The sequence below is a fragment of the Poecilia mexicana genome, unplaced genomic scaffold (genome assembly GCF_051168715.1).
Source record: "Poecilia mexicana isolate PSO_F unplaced genomic scaffold, ASM5116871v1 scaffold_11, whole genome shotgun sequence".
Lineage (NCBI taxonomy): Eukaryota > Metazoa > Chordata > Actinopteri > Cyprinodontiformes > Poeciliidae > Poecilia > Poecilia mexicana.
In genome coordinates, this window is record NW_028263380.1 from 18,799,634 (window position 1) to 18,818,235 (window position 18,602).

The 18,602-nt window shown below is 36.8% G+C and overlaps 1 protein-coding gene across 2 annotated transcripts in view; it reads right to left on the reverse strand.

Annotated features, from left to right (window-relative positions):
- The window catches only part of osbpl10a (oxysterol binding protein-like 10a), an 89,089-nt gene that overhangs the window by 57,010 nt on the left and 13,477 nt on the right, over positions 1-18,602 (reverse strand). For both annotated transcript variants that reach the window (XM_088010362.1, XM_088010361.1), the window contains exons 2-4: positions 15,514-15,689; positions 6,016-6,095; positions 3,154-3,216 (exon numbers count right to left, since the gene is read on the reverse strand). In XM_088010362.1, the coding sequence (XP_087866488.1) occupies positions 3,154-3,216; positions 6,016-6,095; positions 15,514-15,689 (319 nt within the window). The remainder of the gene's footprint in view (positions 1-3,153; positions 3,217-6,015; positions 6,096-15,513; positions 15,690-18,602) is intronic.

Consider the following 18,602-nt stretch of genomic DNA (forward strand, 5'->3'; position numbering starts at 1 on the left):
CCTCACAGGTGCGCCGCCGTCAGACGACGGTGGGCAGATGGCTCCCCTGAGCGAGGCGGTAAACAGTCGGCTGCAGACGTCTCCTTTTCTGCACCACAGGAAAAAACTAATTGCTCACATTTACTTATTAAGCAATAACTTTGCCCAGAGGTTTAAATATAGTTTGGTTTTATTATCTATTTTTAACAGTCCAATGTTCTTTCTCATTAGTGGAATTAACAATCGAAGAAAGTGTTTAATTATGAATATTACAGTTTTCGTTTTATTTCCTCAGTTTGAAAGTGCGACTGAGCGTTTTTTAAGTTAATAATCAGACTTCTGGGTAGAAGCTGAAGCTCCAACTGAACTTCGTTAAATTAGGCAACGACCAAGACATGAAATTATTCAAGTAATTTGATTCAAAAGGTGAAACCGCTATGAATTCATTACACAAATAAACTAATCACTAAATGTGGTGGTAAGAATTTGCAGCTTATGGAGCCTCAACATTCAGTTACTCAGGAAATACAATAAAAAGGAAAATGTTGATCAGAGAAATGTTGTGGTCTAAACAATGAGGAAGAAGATTGCTGGGATGAAACTGTGCAGCACGTAGTCTCCAGCTGTGTTCCTACTCAACATATAATTGCACAAATTGGAATTATGGAAAGAAATGTGTCTAATGGAAACATGCCATGTTTTTTGATTAATAGTTTTTGAGCTAGAATGGGGGAGTTTTTCAGCTCTATTAAAATTTGTATATTTCTCAAAACTGCAATAGAAACCCTTTCTACACATCACACAAGTCAACCGGATGAGAGTACTGGCAGAAAAGATGAAGAATAAAAGGATGATAGTTCAGCATGGATTCTAATGATTTATCATGTGAACAAACTTATTCGCCTGTGATTTTAACTGCATTTCTCACATGATGGAAACATTGTAATTGTTGGGGTTTGTACATTAGTGCAATATCAAAGTTTTGCACACATTTGTAATAGAAACGCAGCTGCTATGTCACAAAGGTCATCTTAAAGACTGTAAAACTATTCATCAGGTCGGGCTGCCTTAACGTTCCCCTCGGCTACAAAACACATTTTAATTTATATTTTGTGGTCGAGTAAAACAAGCTTCATTTTTACTGTGTAAGTGCAACCAAATAATTTTCTGTTCCAGACATGAATAGAAATTTGTGAACAATTCTTCATAGAGGAGATGTCTTTAGTTTCATTTAAATGATTTTATATAGGACTATTTTATTTTACCATATTAAGCCGCAATGTTGTACAAGCATCAAAAAAGGTAGATATGAACGCCAATCCCACAATTATTTTGCTCAGAAAAGCTTAAATGAGACGAAAAATGATAGTCCACTTTCACAAATGCAAAACAGCAATCTTCAAATTTTAAACATACTAACACTAACATTACCATCAACAACATGCTGCATTTAACCCATAATCCATGCTCGCATAAACATCTTAGTTTCCAAAAATGACAAGCCGATTTTGGCATCAGAAAAATATCTAGTTATTATTCATTCAACAGACAGTTAAAAGCCACATCAGGTCATATACTTCCAGAAATAAGCAGCAATTTGAACAGAAACATGTTTACCAGTTCATTTCTGATTTTTCCTCCTTTCTGTCTCTTTGTGTCCAGTTTAAATTCACCACCTGGTTAATCAGGCAGCTAATCAGCTTCATGAGGCACAGCTGTGCTCCCAGCCTGCTGCTCCAGCAGCAGCATTTACAACCTGGCAGCTCGGGATGCGACCGCCAAGCGCTCTGACCCAACAAATTATAAAAATTATAATTTTACATGCAAATTCTAGTATTTTAAAGACTAAAATAAAATAAAAAATTATACAAATAAAAAACATATTTACAAAATAAATTCAGACAGAAAAATTTCAAATTCAAATTATTTTAATATAATTTTAGCATAAACTCTTTGGTGCATTTTTGGTTGTTGTTCATTCAGTAAAGTTTCTCACAGTAGATAGAGTAACCAGAACATTTATTCACAACATAATATTAATACTTCATTTATGTTACGTAAGTAGAAGTTAATAATACGCATTCTTTAAAACATAATACTTTCTGTTTCGTGATGTTTTTATTTTTTTCAATAATGTAATGTACTACACCATGTGTTTTCTCTACTGGATCTTCTCAGGTACTTTCTGCCAACTTGCCAGGAACTTCCCTGGACCTTTCTAAGTTCCAATAATTTCCAACACAATATTGTAACTAAAAACTTGGATCGATTTCCGGGAATCGAACCTGCGACAGCTGCGTCAAGGACTGAGGTCTCCATATGTGGTTGTGCATAACCGCTGCACCATCACAGCACACCCTACCTCTCCTCTTGATCTTAATATGCAAACATGCTGATGTGGTCCAGTCAAAGTTTGGATCTAAACCAAATTAATAATCTGTAGCAAACTCTAAATGATTTTGAGCTTTTCTGCAAAAAAATAAAAATAAAAATAATAAAATGTCAGAACTGCTGCTGTGATTGCAGCAAATAGTAAATTATTGACTGAAGGGGGCTAAATCAAAATACACGCCACACATATCAGATTTTAATTAGTGGAAAATTTTGTTTGAACTAATAGTCAAACATCTGATAGCTTTTTTTTATATATATCATTTTTCATGAACACTCAGAGAAAGGAAAAACTGATTCCCTTTGCCTTGCAGTAAATAAATCCTGCCTCCGATTCTCTGCCAAACAGGTCTGTTATCACAGAGTCAGCCGAGCCTCCGCTGACGGCTGCCTCATCAGCAGAGGAGATGCGATAACAATCTTAGTGGCTCTGCAGCTCTGGGAAGGATTAGCCCACGGCGGCAGACGTGGAAATGTCCCACAGTCACCAAACAGGAACAAAACAGAAACCGTTCTCTGCTAGGCAGGCGGGGGAGAAACTGGCTCCCAACTCCAACCAATTTTCCTCGCTTATCTAATTTTCTTTCTTCTTTTGATTACTTTTCTCAACACTGCTGAGCAGAGTAATTTTACTTCTTCCCTCCTCCAGCTGTGGTGTACTTTGCTGCGCTGAGGAGGGATTCGCAGAACAACGGAGCCGCCAATGAGGCAGCATGGCGAGTCTGGAGTGTTAATCGCTTAATTGGCAGGTGATGAAAAAGAAAGCTTGAGTATGAAACTCACATCTTGTCCCCCTCCTGCTCGGTCAACGCTCAAGTGTTCATCTGAGCTCTTCAGCTTCCTCACCTGAAGGAACATAAGAGGAAATGTAGGATGAACAGTTTTTACAAATGAAAGCTTTTCCACATAATTCCTGGAAAAGTAACAACCATGAAATGATGCAAAAATGCCTTACCTTACAGCAAAACTTCAAACCATTGAACTTCAGTGCATTTTATTATAATTTTATGTGAACACAGTGTCATGCATTCTTGAGAGGTGGATGGAAAATGATACACTGTTTAAAACATTTTTGAAAGACAAAAATCTGACTGTATATTAGGGTCATTGAAGAGAGAAAAAGGTGGAGTAAATTTCTGTCAAATAAATCAGAAATTTTGAGAATAATCTCAGAAATTTTCAAGAAAAAAAAATACAATTTTCTGAGTTTGAAAAGTTGAACATTTTTTACTTTTGAAACTCAAGTTTTCTTCTTAAAATTTCTCTGATTATTCTCAAAATTTCTGAGTTGTTTTTTTGTTTCAAACTTTTGGCTTTTCAAAAATCTGAAATTTCTTTGTTTTCTTTCTTTGACAGAAAGAAAGTTTACTCTTTTGTTTTGCTTTCCTCCATCGCTCTAATACTCAGTTGTAGAAAAGTGTGGCGTTCATTTGTATTAATCAACTCGATTCGTTTATAAATTACTAATTCACACCAGATTTAATTTCAAGAGACTCAAAATGTACAAAGTTTTGCTAAAAAAATGACAGGATTTCCCAAACTACCAGGTTCATCATATAAGAAGAAACAATTTAATCTGTTTTATTTTACTTGAAATGCCATGTGTCTCATATGTTAAAATAAAAAAAATTTCAGCAGATTATATTTTTCCCACAGTCTCAGTTACATGGATGACTGGTATTTTCAGCATTTTGTTCCAGCTGCAGTTTACATAAAAATACACAAATAATTCCAGATCTCCAACCCAATAACGTTATAAAGTCACACTTTGATGAACATCAGTGGAGTTAATAAACAACAAATATGCATTTGTGTTTTCATGTGAAGAACTTTTAAAAGGCGTCTTTAAAACACAATTTGCTTTGAGAAAGAAAACTCTGCAGCAAGACTATTAGAATTAAATATAAAACTGAAAGAACTCTGGGTTTTGTACATTTTGCATAAAAAAAAAACATGTTTTAGTATTTCTCTGAACTTTACTTCTGCTTCTAAAAGCCAAACTCAGCCGTCCGTGGAGTCAGGCATGAGTCATGCTTTTTCATATGCGGAAAGTCAAACTTTAATACCAAAAGTTTGGAAAAATAAATAATAAACTTCAGGATAATTCTCACTTCCATGCACTGCTGATTTTCACACAGTCACCACCGGCAGTGGAGCTCCAGCAGGAGCTGGATAACAAAGTTTCAGTCTCCACTGGATCAGTCGAATGGGGAAACAGCCCACAGAGAGACTGTTAGCACACAAATATCTGAGGAACATCAGGCACCATATTAAAAATATCCATGCTGATTTATTAACCCATGAAGCCTTATATTCAAAACAAAATACTGTAATTCCTCAATCAGTGGTGCGATCATGAAGCCTCATTTGTCCACAAATCAATGAAAAAAGTGAATCAGCTATGAAATAAATAATAGTTTATATTATTTTAAGAAATCAAACTCTTCATATAAGCTTTTAAAATATCTCCACTGGTATTTTTGACCATCTCTTTTTCTTGAGCTTTAAGTCTTTGAGGTTGGAAAGCCTCCATGCAATGACCCTAATCTTTAGCTCCCTCCCTGGGTTTTCTGTCAAAATCTGCCAGGCGTATGAATAAATTTGGGTTTAAATGAGCAACCAAATATCAAATATGATCTTTTTTTAATAAATGTATTAAAATAAAAAACACCTATTTAAAAAAAACTGTGATATACTCTGAAGAGGTGCAAATGTATTTTTTTTATTTATGTAAATGCTTTGAAATATTTTCGCAAATATTTAAATATTTACTTGTGCAAATATTTTTATTTACACAAATATTAAAAAATATTTTACACATAAATTTTTGTGATAATATTTTTGTGAATCTATTCTGTGATAGAATATCTATTCTAGGTTATCATATAGAGGCAATCTCTCCATTCAGAAATATTATACTATCTTATTTATGAGAAAATAAATAATTGTTTTGCTTAATTAATTTTCCTGCCATAATTAATTTAATTTTCTTTTATCTAATCATATTTCTCAGTGTCCTTAGCAGGACGCTTGCAGTGAGAAAGTCAGCAGCACATAATTAATTTGGAAGCATTATTGCATTTGCTTTCTGCAGAGGCTCTCTGGATGACTTTCATCGTTGTCTGCAGCTGCACATTAGCTCGCTCTGATTAGCAGAATCACTGACAGGAGCAAGGAGAGAAGCTGTGGTGAAGCTTTGTTTTTACTACTTTAATGTATTTCAACATTGTGAAAGGTAGATGATTTATTCTAGGATACAGAAACGTCTGCTGCTCATCAAAAAAACCGATTTGATATTTATAATCTCTGCAATTATCGAGGTTTGTGTGTTTAAGCTTTGTGCTCGTTGTGTATGATCGATGTTTGTGAAAACTAAAAGAGTAAAACTAGAAACCAGAGTACAACTAAATCCAGAGTTAACCGAGTGTTTCCAGCCTTTTTGGACATAATGAGGAGGGCAGCAGTTTGTGTTTGTAGCTTCATGGTAGGAAAACAGTGATATTTAAAAAAAAGAATCGCCCGGATAAATGTCAAGACTCTCCGCCTTTTCTCTTCCTAATGAACAGAAGCCCAGAGTTTGAACCAACCAGCGTCTAGTAAATAACTCTGCGATGTACTGTGAGGAGTGCAGAGTGTGGTTTCTACCTTGGCACTGCTGTCAGAGTGGCGTCTGGCGCAAGCTTGGAGCTGATTGATCCAAAACTGCTGCTCCTTAGCGTCAGACGCTGCAAAACACACAGAGAGACAACATTACTGCGGCTCATCCTGAACACTCAGGACATTACGGATCCTTTATTAACCCTTATGTGAGTTCACCTGGAGGTCGGCGTGCAGCAGTAAGGAAGTCATCTTCCTTAAGATGGCCGCCGCTCGCTTTTTATTGCTATAGCGCCGTTCCAGTTGCAACAGTTTAACTTTTAAATTGAATTGAGCCCTAAACAGCAGCAGGAGCAGCAACATTCTTCCACTGACATGGTTGTTATTTTAAAGTAGAGACCTGGAACAGCTTATACATAAAGGAGACCAGGGTATATTCAGATTCACTACATCAAGGCAACCTTAGTTTGTTCGCTAATTTATCTATCGAGATATATAACATCCCTTCAAACAATCCAAACTATTTCAATAATATGGCATGTACAAAAAATGTTTTCTTACAACTTGCTGTACATTGGCTGCTATTTTGACTGGATTTGTTCCCACACATAAAATGCTAACTTTCATCTTCAACTTATGACCTCATGTTGTAGCTCAGAAATTGAAAAAATTGATACACAAGACAAATGTAAAAATATCGGTTATGGTCTAAACACAATTCTTCTGAAACTGATGACACTAAATTCACTTTCAAGAGCGAAAAGTGTTTGAGAAACAAAAGTCTAACCTCTTTATCCATGAGGTTCTGATTGAAGGTAAATATTTTAAAATAGTTGTTTGAAATAACTTTTGAAACATCTGTCATTTTCCTTTCATTTCAGAAACTGGTGCTACTTTCTTTGGGTTTGCTGCATAAAATCATCCTGATCCTGATGAAGAGCTGCTCCTCTTCAGGGTAAAGTGTGGCATTAATCCTCCTGTTCTCATTTTACTGACTAATTATTGAAGAAAAATGTCTTTGACAAGACAGATAAGTGAAGTTCAAGCAGCAGCAGCACCATAATAAATATCTGTTAATTAAAATTATATTCAGCACAAACATTTTTATTTATGCTTTTCTTCCCAAGATGCAGAGTTCCCTGCAGTACGTCTTAATGTCAGACTTTCAAGGGTTTTCTCTGGTCTTCGGCTGCAGCCAAATCCAGTTTATTTTTAATCAGTTTAAATGTTTTAGCTTTTGAGCTTAAATCAAATGTGCTGAATTGGGGCTTAGTCAGACACAGACATGAAAACAAGCAATGCAAAACTCCTTCGGGGAGTTTATGGGTTTATGACAGCTTTTCAGACGACGTGTGCAGCAGTGAGCCACATTAAAAACCATCTACATGAACAGACTTCATAGATAAAATGATGCTAAATTATTAGATTGTCACCCATCTCTCAGTTTATTCATCCATAGGTTTGTGCATCCTAACCTGTCATCCATCCATACTTTCATCAGTCTGTTCAATCCATCGAAGTATCCATCAATCCCTTTGTCTATTTAGTACAAATTACCTGTCACTCAGCAGTAAGTATCATTAAGAACAAACACCACACCTGAGCTCTCATCCCTGTAAAAATCTTAAACAGAGGTTTAAACTGAAACCTGTTTGATCAGTTCAATACTTGTCCAACCTGGAGTCGATGACGACTCTTCAGGTCCAACAGGAAAAACTGAACACAAAGAGTTTCAGAAAGTCGGGAGCATCTTCAGTATTTATGACCTAAGCCAAGAATTTAGACACATTGGCGGAGGATGCTTCGCTGCAAAGAGAAGTAATTTTGCAGCCGTCATTCACTTTCAGTGCCGACTTTAAAATATCAACAAAGAGCCTCTGAGTGAAGAGGCATCTCTGCAAAAAAATAAAAAAATATAAGAATGAGACAAGTGCACCAGGGAAGATGTTTTTCTCCCACTGAGAGCAGCTGCTCGGCTCCGCGGGAGAGCAGCTTTCGTACAGAAACACCTGCTCCCAGCCATCTTTCTGCAATAATATCCAGTAACAAGCTTCTGACTTTTTGTCTTGTTGTCATCATCCACAGGCATCTCTCACTCTGAAGGCAACGCTTACCCTCTGAATCTCATCCAGGAAAACTTCTGTCTGTGATGTGCACAAGCTCTGCTGTAATTAGAAATAATTAGTCAGCTATAGAGAGGAGCGCAGCCTCCGGGTGCGTCTATGCTAATGTGCACCTGTTCATAAGGAGGCATAGTGCAGAAATCATCCTCATTTCTTTACATTATGCTCAGCCTCACTTCCACCTTTCCTGCTCTGCAATATCACCAAATGCAATTTGGCTAAAAACAATGAAGCACCTCAGTTCTTTAGTCATGATATAAAAAGAAAATATACCCTCCCTCGAAGGTACGGTGGACTATTAGGGCCAAAAAAATAAAAAATAATAAAAGTACTACAATAAAGTCGTAAGATAATAAAGTCATAACAATGTGTGAATAATATATCAAGTCATAGTATTATGAAAATAAAGTTAAAACAATACAAGAATAAAGTCGTAATGTTATGACCTTATTATATATACAGTCATATATTAATTGTGCAAGAATCAAATCTAAATAATACAAGAATAGTCATAATATTATGACATATAAAGTCAAATATAACTATATTTCAAATTATAATCATAAATAGTCATATATAACTTTTTATATAACTTTATGTATAATATATAAAGTATAGTATATATAGTAAATGACTTTATATACAATATATAGAGTAATATATTACTATATACGACTTCATGTTATTATAAATTACAGCATAAATAATATTATAAAGTCACGCATAATATAACGTTATATATGACTTTATAAAATTATGTCATAATATCATGACTTATTCTTGTAAAGAAAATTTATTTTATGAAAAAAATAATTTTCTTAGCATTACCCTAAAACTCCATTGAACAAAGAATTTAACGTCTTAGGAAACTTTTGAAAAATTGTCCTTACTTTGCTTTGCAATAATTAAACTCAAGCGCCTAAAAACACACAATATATTTCACGTCACTACGTTTTTACGCTCTGTGTTGAGGATTTTGACCTCTGCTGCTGGATTTTCTTCACTGACCACTGCAGGGCTTCGGTCAGAAAGCGCGCTGGTCATCAGGTGTTTAAATAGGTTTACTGAAGAATTATGTCTTACAAACGGTGCAAATAAATTGAAGCAGTTTCTGAAAATACATAAATAGTAAATAAAGGTTCCAAATTACTACTGCAAAAATGTAAATGTAACAATTCACAAGTAAGTTAAAAAAAAACATCGGCATTAATCCCCTCTATGAATTAATGTTTAAATTTAAATGATGCAAAACTTGGAGTAAATCTAGCTCTAACTGGTCAAAGCCCAAAAACTACCAGTTAAATTCTAGACAGTTTTAATAAAAATCAACCACATTAGGAGACATGACATTAAAACAGACATTAACAAAACTATAGAAACATTCTAGCAGCTAAACAACTCTGTCAGTATCCACCTGTTCATGTCACATGACTGATAGCACTACTCACATCATCAATGACTGCGCTGGTCTCAACAGCTAACTGATCAGCTGAGAATGTCAAGAAGAAGAAACAGCACAAACCTCCTTCAAAATAAAAGCATAGACATGAGAACATTGAACTACTTGAAGAATTAATAACACTCTGCATGCAGTAAATTACATCTTTCCAGGTCAAATCCGATGTTTTTGATACATAATACATATATTACACATCATCCACAACTCTGCTACTCGAGAGCACTTTAAAAGATAACTGAGATGGCTTAAAACTTTTGCACACCAGAAACACTGACCAGTCATGCAGTCGCTAAGGGCAACTGAACAAAAAAAAGATGTGAAACCATTTTTCAGTAAGAAGGGGTGGAGAATAGAAACACTGACAGCTCAATTTATTTAACAAGCAGAAGTTCGAACTGGAAGCCGATGCCGAAATCAGCAGCAATGACAGACACTGTCCTGATATTTAAACTCCGCATCCATCTCGACAGCAGGGCAACTGAAATCCAGAAGCTGCAGCATGACAGACAGCGAAACCTCATCCTACTCGGTCAATTAAAGCCACCTAATTACAGCCACTTTAATCGCAGCCCTGTGAAAGATGTTATTGGTTATGATAATGTCGAGTGTGAAGATTAACGCTCAGACCAACAGTTTGGTCTGATGAGAGCAAACGCAGATTTTAAAACACTGAAGGCATATTTTAATCTAAATGGACAAACTGACAAGAGGCACAATGGCTACCTGTAATTACAGCAAGCAGACCATAAAAGCATCACAGTGGTGCTTCACATAAACCCAATGGATAATGTTACTCAAAGGTCTGACACTATATCATACACTGAAAGTTAATTTGTTGTAATTACAGGTTTAACTGCTTTTCTAATTGACATTTATGACCTTGATCTAATTTGTGCAGCAAACTCCTTTATGGTACCGGTTAGTGTGGAGCGGTGAATTTCAAATTTACATGCACGACAACGTGGATGTCAGATTTAAGCAGAATAATTGGACTTTATTTAAGCAAACGCCACACTGATGAAGTTGGAGACCGAATCCTCCGTGTGTGGCTCCTAACTGAAGCTATTAGTGGAGGCAGTGTGAAAGAATGAAAACGTCTAATGATGAGAATATGAAGTGTTTTAGATCTAATGATGGTGTCCTAAAAGAGGAGATGGAGAATACTTACGACTCAAAGTCAGATCTTCCTTTGGATAATGACTCTAATATTAGACCCGTCTTATTCTTTCAAAGTAGTAATGTGAATCATGTGTTACTTTTTCCCAAAAACCCTTTATTTGGTATACTCTGTCTTACAGTAGATGGGACTAACAATTTTCTGTGACTTGCATGGATTTTAGAAGTAATTTTGCTCATTTCCATGTAGGCCTGTCGCGATAAACGATAAATCAATTAATCGGACGATAATTAAACCTATCGACCTCATTTTAATTGGCTTTATCGTCTCTTCCGGCCTTTTTTCTTTCTGTTGATGACATTGAATGAAAAAAGACTCAGCTCCGGTGCTCTCTACTGACCCTCCCTTCCTCATTTCCTTAGTCTAATGTCCAGCGCACATTACACAAGTTGTCGGCCCATTTTCAAACCCTGAGCGACCACACATTAGCCGACAGAAATCTGCGGTATAACGGTTCGATCGGGTTCGTCGTGCCGTGTGGTGTCCAGCCACATGGGCACAAAATAATGGCTACAAGTCCAGTTAACTATTTTTAAAATCAGGCATTAATCAATGCTTTACTAGAATCTACCTGTCACATGCATCACAGTCCTGACTGAATGAAAATAATTATAAGCTATTTATGTTACGTTAACGAAGAACAGCTGAAAACCTACCGGGTTTATCAACTGCGGTAGCCATTAGGCTCCAACTCCTCCCCTTGTCATTTCTATAGTCTTCGCACGTAATGTTGAATAAATATTAATGTTTCCACATATCATCTCCGATGTCCGCTGGACTTGGGATTCCCCTCGTAATTTCCTCTCAGAAAGCAGGAGGAGAATCCGGCTTTCTGATTGGCTACCTGTCATATTCAGCGTTAAGCTCCCAGTCAGGGAAAACCCCTGATTTAGATCGGAGCGGCCACGACGATTTACCGTAACCCACCACACACTGCAGGATGATCGGTCAGATCGGCCAACGAAAAAATGGTGTAGTGTGAACTACTGCATTAGGAAGTCGGATGTGCCTTTTTTTTCTATTTAAATCTAGAGATTACTGAAGGGCAATACTCATAATCTGCACTCTTTCGGTTGAATGCAGTATTTATTTCCACTTTGGTTTTATGTTGTTTAGTTTTTTTATTCAAGTACGTTTTTTGTTAATGGAGACTGAGAATCCATTTTATTTTTATTTTTGGTTGTTTTGTTTATTTAGTTTATCAGTTCCAATGTTGCTTGTTATTTTGAAAATAAATATCAGGAAATCGCATGCATTAGTCATTTCCATTAAATCAGTGTCAAAAGGTCTTGAAACAATATTATCGTTTATCGCAATAATTTCTTTAGACAATTAATCGTCCAGCAAAATTTGTTATCGTGACAGGCCTATTTCCATGTTGTTCATAGAAATGAACAACATGGAAATACAGACTTAGGTTGCGTTCACACTGCAGAACGAACTGACCCAGTTCCAGTTTTTTCACCTTAATGCGACGTGTATCTGATCTTTCCATGACTGTCTGAACAACACAGGTTGGATGTTTTTTCAAATGTGACTCAGCCCACCTGGATATCCGATACATATCCGATCTACAAGTGACCTGAATCTGAACGTCCAGGTTGCATTCATCCGGCCTGAATGTCATTAATACTAGACAAACGTCACTATTCTGTGTCCTGATAAGCGGGAAGAAAAACAACAACCATGGCAGACGATAATGAGGATTAAGTCGTTAATGTACTGGCTCCAGTCGGACAACAACTTTAAAATCATAAGACACGCTCCACTGTTAGCATCCATGTTTACTTCCCCAAACATTGAGATTTTCTTCTTCTTCTTTTTTAACGCTGGATGGCAAAATACTGAGCACGCTGTCTGGGTGTGACGTTACTGAATGTATCTTTGTGTGTGATTATCCTTTACAACCACATTTTATTTAGATTTCTACAGAGACACCTGCAGACACAATACACTGGAGCATCTTTAATGAGGATAAAAAGATAAAAATGTCAGCTTTTTAAAAAAAAAAGTTGTCCTGTGAATAGAAATTTAATTAATTTAATCAGAACTGTTACAAATAAAAAAACAGTTATAATTTGGTTTTCAAATTGTTTTCTTATAATTGCTTCCATCACCTACAAGATAAAGAAAATTAATTGTGTTAAAGTTTTTATGGATGAAACCCATGAATAATTTTGAGTGTTGTTCCCTCATTTTTCTTTTGCTTAAAAAAAAAATCACATTAAAAATGTCAGCATAAAATTTTGGAATAGGGGACCGCCTGCTGACCATTAAACGTTGTAACAGGAAACAAAGTGAAGCGTTTCTGTCCACACTAAAAGGAAGTCAATAAAACCTGAAAATAAAAGTTGCTAACACCCCAGTCTGCATAACTCACTGGACGCTGAACTGGGAATCCATCTTAATGACACCTCTCACTTAAATTACTGCATTTTAATTATTTGGACCCACAACGAAGGCTTCCTAACGAGCCGTTTTGCATCCTGCTGAACAGAATCTCACTGCCTCAGTGTTGGGCAGAAGCTTCACATGATTTATAGCTTCATTTTCCATCACAGAACTCAGCCGTACAAAGGCTCTAAATACTATTCATCTTTGTTCTGCAACAAAAACAAAAAGCCCCACAGATTCACATATTAGGTGTGACAATAAAAGCCCTGTGCTCGACTGATTCAGAGCTTAAAAGCATCGTGTTTCATTCCTGCAGGCTGTGGTGCCTTGCACGGATTAGCAGAACTTCATCAAATCACTTTTTTAAAAGACATTACTTTGAGAACAAAGATGCCTTTTAAAGGTTCACTTACTTGGTGAGATTTTAATCTTTTCATGCATGAATTATGATCCTTTATGTCAGGATTTTTTACAAACTGTTTTTGATTTTCGTAACACATAAAAAAAGATGGGAAAAAATGTTTTGTAAAACAACATTTTGCTTGTAATTTTTTTCTAGGATTTGTTTCTGGGTGATCAGTTGTAATTTTCTCCAAATACAAAGTTATTATTTGGAAAATACTTGATGTCATAAAAATGTTTTTACCTGCAAGAGTTTCTACAGTAGAAGGAGGGACTGGATATTCCTGATTTACTTACACTTCCAGCAGATGGCCAGTAGTTGGCAGTGTGTTGCATGATGCACTAGTGTCCACTTCAGTGGTCTGTGTGCATTAATAACATACAAATTCACAAGAAACACAAGAAAAAGGCTTCTAGCTGCCCCCTGCAGTGACCATTATGGATGAAAGGGTGAACATTTTTTTGCATTCGCTCAGGTCATTTTTGACAATAAACTGTATTTATTGATCTGAAATGTTTTAATGTTAATATTTATTTACTTATTTATATTTTGCAGTGCTAATCTGATGTCTCTCCACAAAATCTGAGCTTTAATTCTGCTTGACTGAAAATGTATTATTCCGATTCCTCACAAAACGTCACCAGTACTTGAACTTCCTCTTCCACCTGAGCCACAGACCAGAACCAGGACTTTTCTGGATCATTTTCTCCACTTAGCTCAATTCACTGGATCACGGAGTTATTCACGGAATATAGGCCAAGTTATTCTGATATCCTTCCCCTGGAGGCTGCAAGGGGCATTCCAGCGGCTCAAACGGAGCAACAGCAGAAAGGAGTTTCTCCCGCTCCAGTGAATACAGGTCACAGACAGAGCAGAGGCCGCCAGCGCAGTCACCAGCTGCAGACTCCTGCTGGAGCATTTTACCAAACCGAAATCTGCTTTTAAGCAGATTATTTCCTTGTTAGCCTTATATTAACAAATAAGAATGGTTATTATTTATGCCCTATTTGTTTGATTGCGTTACCAACTGAATATCATGGAGAGTACATCAGTAACAAACTGGTGTGATGATATTATGGTCTTTGGGAGGTGAATCTTAGACTCAGCGCTCTCTCCATTACACGTGATGAAGCATGAGAGTCCCCCGGCTTCTTTGAACATGAATACTTTCATTATTGTGGCAGCAGCATGTCTTTATCCTAGGTGCTGCATAAAGAAGCTTGATAGCAGCAGCTGCATCCATCAATGAACGACACTTAACACTTCAATTGGTGGTTGAACTAAACTGATTTTAACCCAAAAAAAAAAGAAATTTCACATGCTAAGGCTCCTTATACATCACTATGTGTCACACTCACCATGAAATATGGATTTGAACCAGGCAGAGGCGCAAACACCTCCAAATTGCACATATGGATAATTTACTTGACCAAGTAAAGCGGTGAGTTCTTCAAGCTTCAGAAAAAAAACTTATTTGCAGAAAATGGGAAATGTTCAAAACAACAAAACACATGCAGTGCTTTCAGACCTCAAATAATGCAAAGAAAACAAGTTAGAAACAACAATACTAATGTTTTAACTCAGGAAGAGTTCAGAAATCAATACTTGGTGGAAAAACCAGGAGGTTTTCAATGGGTTTTTTTCTGCAGTGGACTCTTCATTTTTTTCCAGATCTGTATAAACATATATATGCACATATGTGGATGCATGTAAATATGTGCTGTATTGAAAGGACCAGTCAGAGCTGTGAATTAGCTTTAGCTATAAACTATTAGTGCACCAGCTGCAGACGCTGCTCTGTTAATTTGTTTGCCTGAATTTTCTCAATCACAGTGAGGCTGAAACTGATGGTGGAGGAGCAGAAACTCCCAAGGATTTTAGAGGAATAAAAAAAAAAGTTGCTTCAGTTTTTGGGCTTTTTAAGTCAAGCAGTTTGACGAAGGTCAGTTCTACGTAATCCATGGCAACCAAGCTCAGTTTGAGGTCATACCTTTAAGTTTGTAAAGCTCGCCGTTGACGGAGTGAACGCTGAACATGTAGGGCGCCTCATCGCTCGTGGTTACAGAGGCGCCGATGAGGGGCAGCGACCCTCGAGGCTTCTGGGTTTTCCCCTGCTCGTTGATGAAGTACTGCAGCTGGCCGAGTTCAGGATCCAACACAAAGTACCTGCAGGAACACGGAGACAAAAACAGAAGGGAGTTAAGAGATTAATGAACCAGAGAAAAAGAGAGCCAAGAGGGAAATAGAAAACGCACCATTACTGTTATCATCGCTATCCTTTCACTTTATGTTCACATTATGAGTGTAAAACTTTTTAATTTTCCTGCTGCACAAACTTTTTAAGTTGTGGTAAAATGAATGAGAGGAGGGAGAACATGAATGACAGAATAAGCAGAAATAGAAACAACACCCTCATATTTTTCACCTCCCAAGCTGGATATTTTTAACCACGGCTCCCTCAGATGCATATTTTGCATCTGCTTTGACTAAGATGGAGCCACCATCCAGAAGTGGAGTGTTGGAGAATGATCCCCACACCTTCCTGTCTGTGATTAACAAATCAAACAGAGCTCCTGTGTAACTGAATCTCTCCCTCATCTGTCTCTTACCGGAAGATTCAGACCCACTAAGACACTTAACCTATAAGACACAGATAGGAAGACGCATTTTACTGCCTGTGGTCTGAAAGGATGTGATATAACATTCAATAAGCTGACCTATCTGCACCGCCTAACGATTTGTTCTGGTCGTTAGAGTTTCAAACAGTCCAGTGTGCGCAGCAGCCTGAGGTAAGGTGCAGTTATGTCTGACCTGCATCCTGCTCCAGCGTTGCCCTGCATCATCATTTTTGCAACCAGAACTTAAATTTCCAGCAATTGCTGCTCCACCTGCTGCATTCATTCACAATTCTGCTAATTCTTAAGTTAAGCTAGAAGAGTGAAAACAATGGGGACAACGTTTTTTTCAGGGAAACAAAGGAAGCAAAGCAGGTTAAGTCCTTTGCCCGCCACCTACTTTTACTTTTTTAAGATTAAGTTTAGTCTTGGGCTTCCAAATATAACAATCAGGCTAAGATTTTACTTTTCTTTTTTCATTACAAGGATAAAGTCATAATATTAGAGGGATAAAGTTGTAGATAATACAAGAATAAAGTTGTATGACAATAAAGTCTAAATTATAAGAAAATAAAGTCCTGACTTAGTCATAACTAAGTCATAACTTAATTGTGAGTTTTAACTTAATGCTGCAATTTAAACCAAATATTTATTTCACAATATGCAACAAAAAGCTTCCCTCCCCTACTTAAATTTCAGACCTTTATCTATTATTTTCATTCATTAATCAAGTTAAAATAACTACTTATTTTACTTCAGAATAAATTAAATTCTTGTTTCAAATAGCAGGAACAAAATTTCTGATCTGATAATGAATTTTATTAAATATCACAATTAATTCTGCTCAAAAACATTTTGTGTGAACAAAACATTCTCTCCAAGCTTTGCAAACTTAAAATTGCATCAGAATGAACATTTGCCTTAATAAGACAAGAGTCAGATCAATGTAACTCATTTCCATCTCAGGATACAAAAATACACCACTAAGCATTCTGGGAAATAGTTCCCACTTCCTGTCTTTATCTTCTTTCAGTTTTTTGAAGTGTTAACCTAAAAAATCTAGTTTACTCAACTTTTGGAGGTCTGACAAAATTAACACAACTTACTACTGTTTATCTTTCACAAACTCACATCTAGGTTCAAAATCTAAAACTCGCTAAATTTATTTGACTTAAAGAGCAGAAAATAATATGTGCTATGTTGCGGTATACTTGTGGAAACTGGAACATGAAGACTTTAATTTAATAGTAATTTTCTTAAATAGTTTTTTTAGCTACTTCTTTAAAATAGTAATTAATTCCCCAAATGCACAAAGTCGTTTATGGCAAAGACTGAAAAAAATAAGCTCACAGACTTCATCCTCTAACTGAGGCACATTCTGGTTTTGTTTCCCCGACAGGAAGCAGTGGATCCTGCTGTCTGAAAACCGATCCCCTCCCACAGTCTTTGCCCTCTTCCATCAGCAGAGCCGCTGACTTGTGTCGACCAGAGCCGACCAGGGAACAATCTGCCTGCATCAGTTTGCGTCCGCCCCTCTCCGTTTCCCCCTCGCGCGCTGCATGTACGCCACCCCGACAGAACATCAAGTCCTATCACCCTGTTGTTCAGTCAGCAGAATGGAGCCTTTTACTGTTGACCCCTCCAGGCAATCTTGGCTTTTGCAGCTAAAACTCACTGCAGACTTTTACCATGATGAATGACGCCAGGGAGCAAACCTTGGGCTTGATACTCAGTCTCTCGTGTCAGAGTGCGGCTGGTATAACCCAACCTGCAAGGCCACAGACTCAGCAACGAGCCAAGTGTTTACTTCTGGAGGCGGAAGGGAACGGGCAATATTTTAATTTTACTATATTCAGTGAGTTATCTCCAAACAGCAGAGAGGAAGGGCGAAACGTTGATTTGACAAAGTGTCACCACTCTTCTAAGTGCAATGCAGTAATGGATATGCTGGCACCAAATGCAGTTATTCAAAATAAAAAATAAAAAAACTCTAAACAGATTTATGGGAACACTGAAGAAACAAAAAGGTTAAGTTTATTCAGGAAAAACAAAGTTGACAGCAGTTAACAAAACTAATTTTGTGCAAGATGGATAGATCCACTGTTTGGTTGATTATGTAAATTATTAAGAAGAAGAATTACGAAGTGATTACTTCGACTTAAAAGATACCTCGAGTGACTGGATTATGAAAAACCTCCAGGCTAGATTTGGTGCTTCATTTAGTCCATGTGACAGCATCCTAATAATTTGTCATTTTGTTTCATCAGGACAATTTTTACATCTCAAGACCTGATTATTTGTACATTAGCGTCCAAAATCATCACGTCTGTCTGGGGTTGTGGAAAAATGCTGCTTGGAAACTCTCTGTTTTCTATTTTCTGTTTATTCTTTTCAATAAAGTCAAAGTCAAATCCAGGTTGGTGGTGTTTTTTTGCTTATTTTACCATCAGAATCCCATATTATC